General features: G+C 31.0%; 1 protein-coding gene across 1 annotated transcript; it reads left to right on the top strand.

Moving 5' to 3' along the window:
* The first annotated feature begins 936 nt into the window (after positions 1 to 936).
* Positions 937 to 4542, top strand: LOC148201438 (uncharacterized). Its single transcript, XM_088108415.1, has 7 exons — positions 937 to 1017; positions 2038 to 2202; positions 2370 to 2461; positions 2674 to 2820; positions 2891 to 3195; positions 3299 to 3375; positions 3488 to 4542. The coding sequence occupies exons 1-7, from the start codon at positions 937 to 939 to the stop codon at positions 4283 to 4285; spliced, it is 1665 nt and encodes a 554-aa protein (XP_087964541.1). The 3' UTR covers positions 4286 to 4542.
* The last annotated feature ends 2496 nt before the right edge of the window (positions 4543 to 7038 follow it).

Below are 7038 nucleotides of genomic sequence, written 5' to 3'. Positions count from 1 at the left end.
GAATAGAGTTATATTTTCATCCATATATATATATATATATATATATATATATATATATATATATATATATATATATATATATATATATATATATATATATATATATATATAGAGAGAGAGAGAGAGAGAGAGAGAGAGAGAGAGAGAGAGAGAGATTTGATGATTAATGTGTAATTTTGATGATTTTTATTTAGTCAAGATTTGATTATGTGGGCCATTAAAATTTTTACTGACAGCTTCTTTTACCCCCATCCATTCTTTTACTGACAGTCTCTTCTGTAACTGATGTGTTTATCTCAATTTCAACTTTTTATTATTACATAAGTACCATTTTACTTACATCAGGAATCATGGTAGTGTTTTTTTTTTGTGAATATAAACTTAAATACTCAATGGTTACTTATATAATCATCAATATAAGTATTAGTTATTATATTAACTAAATATTAGTTATTATATTAACTAAATATTACTTATATATTAAATTTAACGATCCATAAAAGAAAAACTCTTTTTAACCAATGTTGGATATATTTTTTGATTTTTTTTTTCCATCTCTCATATTTATATATTTCTTTACTGACAATAAGAAACTTAATAACACATTTCAACGTGGAGCGAATTAGTCATATATAAGCTTTAGAGAGATTTGAAACCCTAAATCGATTGAATCTTTTAGCCCTAAATTCAAGTTTTAATTTGGCTCTTTTTTTTTCTTTAATTAAACGTAAATTGGAATTTTTACACATGTACTCACATGTTATTAATATTACTAATAGTTATATGTACTCTTGTTTTTTATTCAGAGGTCTGATTTGGTGATCTTCCAGTGACATGATTACTCTAACACATACACTTTGTTCTCATTATTTCATTTGTAGAAAAACAGTGAAAAATCTTCTTCCGAGTTTAATAAGAGGAAAATCTTGTTGAAGAATGTCTTCAAAATCAGAAGCTAGTAAGATCAGTGTTGATTGCAATTCAGACAAGGTAGAGCATGCTCTAGGGGAGAATGCTGTAAGCTTCCTTTTTCCTTTTGATATTTATAATAATTATCTTTCCCTTAATACACATTAACTTAGTATTTTCCCGTAATTAGAAAATCCTCATTCAATTTTATACTCACCAACTTTTGCTCTATCTTCATACTTAAATAACTTAGTGTATGTATCCCCAATCTTGTGTTTCACATGAAATAATTAACATCACATTTTGTCTTGACGAAGAAGTTTTGATAACTCCTACGTATCAATTTTTCGTAATGACTTCGATCTCTTCCTTTGATAAATTAGCTACACGATGCGCCATTTATGATAGAATAATTAACCCTTAATTATTACATAAGCATTCAATACCCTAAATAGTCCATATATAAACAACTTCTGCAACATTAGTAGTTGTATAAAAATAATGTCTCTTTAAATATATATTAACTCAACTTTTTATTTTCTTACCTAACAAAAAAAACATTTATTTTGTAATTATTTTATGTTCTTCAATTACTTAACTTATGCATTTATATACCTTGCTTTAATATATATTTTTTGAAAAATTTCATATTCACAGAGGCCCGGTTATTATTTTGATAATTAGTGGCCACATAAAAGTGGGACTACATGACTTGTCACAGTTATAATCAAACTTACAGTTATGATAATGTTATGCCTTAATATAAACCCTTTGATCACTAGTGTTACGTTCTCCCTCGTAATTATGCTCAAGATCGAAATGGTTTTCTATTTTAACTGATTTTTTCCATGAGAATATAATGATAATGAGAACTCTTTGGGTTGCATATAAATAATTCCATCAGCAATAGTAATTTTCACCAAACATGTAAATTTCAGCTACCCTTCATTTCCATTCATATCAACCACTTTAATCAATATATCTGTTCAAATAACCATATGTTTTAGAAAGGTTACTATAATTAAGTGTGTGTGTATATATATATGATTACTTGAAATGCTTCGTTATGGGAAAAAATTAGTTTGATTTATTGAAATGTACACTTGCTTTTATTTGTTTCATTTGAAGCCTATTCCTGATGGATCTAACCATGAAGATCTTTCAAAGCCAAAAGAGAAATTGAAGAGAAAAAAGAAGCAGAAAAAATCCTCCTCAAAAGATAAAAAGAAATTAAAATTGTCTGAACATGAAGCTGTTAAGCCAGAGTCCTCGAATTTCACCTCAGTTGACGAGGTATGCTTTTAGTATGAAATTTGTATAACCATCTTTTCTATGCTTAGAGTTTTGATCGCAAGTTATATTTACTAAGTATCATGAAATGTTTATATATATATATATTCCATGATTAATATTTGTGACTGCTAAGCTATATAATGATTTTGATGCTCCACAATCGCAAGCCCAATGAACCAACTGAATTAGACAAAAGTGAAGTTGGTAAAAAAGGAGGAACTGTCGAAGGAAACAAGATTTCGGAACCTATGCTGCTTAGGTACTACTTTCCCTTCTTTTAATAATATGTAGCTTGATTTATTTAGTGTGTTATATTTTTTATTATATATTTGTTTTCGTTAATAATTTATGTCGGACTATGTTCTTATTTAGCCATGTCAAGAACTTTTACCATCTACTTAGGCTGTTTGAGACACTTGCGTTTGAAACTCATGTTAGTAAAGTGTGTTATTCCATGTAATCAATCAATAGGGATACCAACTCAGAGGAGACAAGAAACATATCAACTAATGCTGAAAATCTTATAAACCCTTTGTTACAAATTCAACCACATGCAACTGAAATGTGTCGAACAGGAACAGCGTGTGCTGGTGAAGACACCAACAAAACGAGGAAACGGTAAGTCCACTACCTAAGTGTTTGTTTTGTTTGTGTAACGTTGCCTTCAAGGTAAAATATGTTGAAGCAGTGAGAAGCTTCCTATAAGAGGGGGGAAAAAACTATCTTCGATGAACACACAGAAGGAGCCCTTTGGAAGTTCAGGTTTAGCTTCACCGAGACAAATTACTAAAGGGAAAGAAAAAGTTACTTCGATGAACACAGTCCATAAAAGTTTAGGATCAGCTGCACCTATGCAAACTACAAAAGGGAAAGAGAAGGTATTGATGAACACAACCCCTAAATGTTCAGGACCAGCAATGAATAATCTCTTCGACTTTGAGACAATTATGCGCAGTAAACTTGCTGCAATGAATGCTGCTGCATCTTGGAAAGGTAAGGAATCAAAACATTGACATTTGATACAAAACAAAATCAAATACAGACTGTGATATCACCTTAAAACTGGGCTATAACTAAGCGGATTTTTCCTTTCTAGATGTAAATGTTCGATCATTTCCATTGGATTGTACTACTCAGGCAAAAAATACTTTCAACTCTTCATCCAATTCAGCGGTGATTTCTACACCTATTTTTAGTTTCTTTACAAAGATTACTTCTCATTGTAGCTTTGATGGAAACCTTTCCTCACCTTGCTAACTGGACCAAACTCATGTTTTTTTGTCAGAATGGTTTAGCTCTAGCTTCTGCACCCAATTCTGGAAATATTGGCTATAGAAACTCAAGGGCACATTCAGGGTTTCTAAATTACAAAGACATTGATGATGATTGGTCTGAATTGGAACTTGAGGCTTTATTGAGTTTTGTTAAAAAGTATGGTCTAGGTAACTGGAATGTCAAATTTGAAGATCCAGATTTGCAAATTATAAGGAACAAAACTGCTAGAGAATTAGCTGAAAAGTGGGAAATGGTAGCTTCTAAAATGTTACCATATCTACCAAACAGCTTCATGCGTCCAGTGACAGCTGACAGATCAACACTTGATGCATCACATGGAAATGGATTTCGCTCAACCGTTAAGCTCCCCACAGTTCAGTTTCCAAGTGCAAAATTTCCAATTCATAGGCCTAGCCCTAGACTTGGCATTCCTCCCTTTCAAATTCATGAGGGTAATCAAGCTCTCAACTGGGGAAGGATCAAGCCATCCTCAAATGGTAGCTTTGGTCCTTACTTTCAAGGGTCTTCAACGGGAGCTTTTCATTCCTTGGCTGGTGCTCGTCCAAGGGAACTGAATCCCAACTTCAACACAATGAATGCACAACTTCTGGCTCAAAACTTTAGGCCTACCAGTGTTCAGACACCACAAATTCCACCCTCATCTCTCAGTGAAACAACAGTTTCTTCTCCAGCCAATGTTGGAACTGAAGCTCGGCCTCAGTTGCTGTTTGGCGGTCAAATCCCTCTTCCGAATAACTTGAGGCTCAACGAAAATGCTGGTCATCATGACGCTGACAACAGAAAGTGAAATTCGGATTGAAGAAGGTGGTAAAGGTTCTTTTCACAAAAACCTGATCTGCACCTTCACCTGAGAATTGCATGTTTAATATGAGAAGGTTCTGACTTCAATTTCCTAAGTGTCTCTTTGTTCTTTAGTTTCCCAAACATTTGGAAGGTGTGCAGGCTATATTTGGTACAAATTATAGCAACCGCAGCCTTAGTTCAACTCATAGTTACTTTAATCTATTTCTATTTCTATTTGAGTGGTAGTTGTTTCAATTACAATAGTGACTAATTATTGGATTAATAATGGTTGGTTTCTTCATGGTGATGCATTTTTTGTTGATTCAATTATCTAGCAGAAATAGATCTGCTGGTCACTTTCTTGAATTAGCAGATATTTTCCCCAGTTTATAACGATAATCATGCTGAACTAAGTGATTGAAAAAGTTAACAACAATTTTTATAAATTACGTATATTTTGATTCTATTATCAAGTAATTATATGCATTGAAATAGTTTTAGGAAAAATAAATATAATTGATTACTCAGATATATGTCAGAATTTGAGAACCACAAAAAAGTCAAATTAAAATATCAGCGATAGATATAAGAATCATATCAACAGCAGTTTAAGTATAAACAAAATCTAATAATAATAAACTCCAAACTCGCATATATACGAATTATACAGATTTATTAAGTGCAACCATCAAACAAGTCAGTGTTGTTCCAACTTAACCAATACTCTCAAAATTCAAAATATTGTACCATTTCTTAACTATAGGATGCAAAAGTATAGTTTTGATAAAAATAGTCGTAAGTATAGTTTTTATTATTATCAATATTATGAAAACTGTAACGATCATAATTAGTGGTGCTACACATTATAATTTTTCTTTTATAAATAAATTTATTAAAAGTAAAAAAAAAAAAACGGTAATATTTAATAGTTTTTTATGTTAGTATGTAAGTATTACACTTTTGTCCATAAGAAATATGATAAGTATTTCATTCAAAAACATAAAGTTTTCAACTCAATATATTATATTTTATTCTTTTCAACATATGGTTTCTAAAATAGGATAAATTTTTAAATCAATATTTATTTGAACTCATACAAGTAATAAATTGATCTTCTAAAATAAATAAACAAATTTAACTCATCATCATTTGTTAATTATGAAAACACAATTTTTGTTCACTATAACCAATTATACATAACATCAATTATTGAAATAAAACAGAGAATTCAAGAAGAGGATAACCGGAGAGCAATATTGTCAAACGAAATAGAAATTTAAAGATACACACAGTAAAACAAGAAATCTTTTTTTGTTGTCATTGTGCTTCCCGGTGTGTTCAAGTGAGTATTTGTGTTAAATATGGTTGTAATTAATTTTATTATTTAGATTATTTACTTCACAAAATAAAATATTGATTGTGAAATATAACTTAAAATTACTTTATTGACGGATAGCGTTAGTAATATCACTCTTGTTAACCATTTTGTGTTCACTGATATATTTTTTTTGTTGGTACACGATACATTTTATGAATGAATCATAATCCATCAATAATATTCTATTAGTATATACAAAAAATTCTTCCATCAACAATATTCTATTAGTATATACAAAAAATTCTTGTAATGAAAACTTATTGATAGTAAAAAAGCTTCTTGAAAGTCAATCTCATAAGTTAGAACGATCACAAAGAAAAAATCTATATCACAAGAGATGTAAAATTTTTGAAAATATTTGTTTCCTTACCGTGAATACTGGCCTTTGTTGTAATTGTTGTAGTTTAAGGATAATGGAAAAAGTAGCCTTAAATACTACAACCCACCCAAAACTTTAAAACTTTTATTCGATTGAATGAGATAATAGTCAATAATCAAGTAAGTATACCTATCTTCCTATGAAATCACGATGAAAGTTTACATGGTTAGTTACCATGATGCTATCACTAGTGAAGAAAAGACCTTTAACGTTATCCTTTAGACGTCTAATTACCGAATATCCAACGTAAAAAATGACGGGTGACATTGTTGTAATTAAAATCACTATTTAGACGTCGGCTGGGGGGTCCCCAATGTCTAAAGAATAATATACGTCGGCCCTTGCAATTGGACGCCAAAAGTAGACGAATGAATAAAAATATTAATATTTTAATTGGCTTTAGACGTTCGAGTTCAGGATATCTGACGTCTAAGATCTATTTAAACGTCGGGACCAACCATTGGACGCCAATGAGGTAGCCAGAATTCCAAAAGTTACCATTTAGACGTCTGATCCCGCCACACCGACGTTTAAAGTCTTATTTAGACGTCAGCCCCTCCTAACCTGGAGGCCAAATGTGTCCACTAAAATTATATTTGGCTTAATACCCTCTTTGGTCCTCAGTTTCAGTGGTTAATGTCAAATAAGTCTCCATTTTTAAACATTGAGTTGTACTTTGAACTTCATTTTCAATTGGGTATTTTGTTAGCTGTGATTTGGGTATTTTGTAATGACAGTTTATCTTTTCGATGTGAATTTGATTTCCAATTTAATGTGAATTACAATATAAATTAGTTGTAATCAATATTGTGATCACAGGCTTATGGTTATTTGTTGTGATGTATAGTCATGTTTCAGGTACTCATCTTTTACAGTCCAGGTCACACTAAGGACTAAATCTAACTTGCCTTCATCTTTGTCAGTCCAGGGGACACTTACATAATGTGATTAAAATAATTCGGTTTTACAATGATTGTGCTTAAACCACTTGCTCATTTTA

Source organism: Vigna umbellata, chromosome 3, assembly GCF_029865625.1.
Source record: "Vigna umbellata cultivar VRB3 chromosome 3, Vumbellata_1.0, whole genome shotgun sequence".
Lineage (NCBI taxonomy): Eukaryota > Viridiplantae > Streptophyta > Magnoliopsida > Fabales > Fabaceae > Vigna > Vigna umbellata.
Note: the sequence above shows the minus strand (reverse complement) of the source record. Positions and strands in the feature narration are given on the sequence as shown.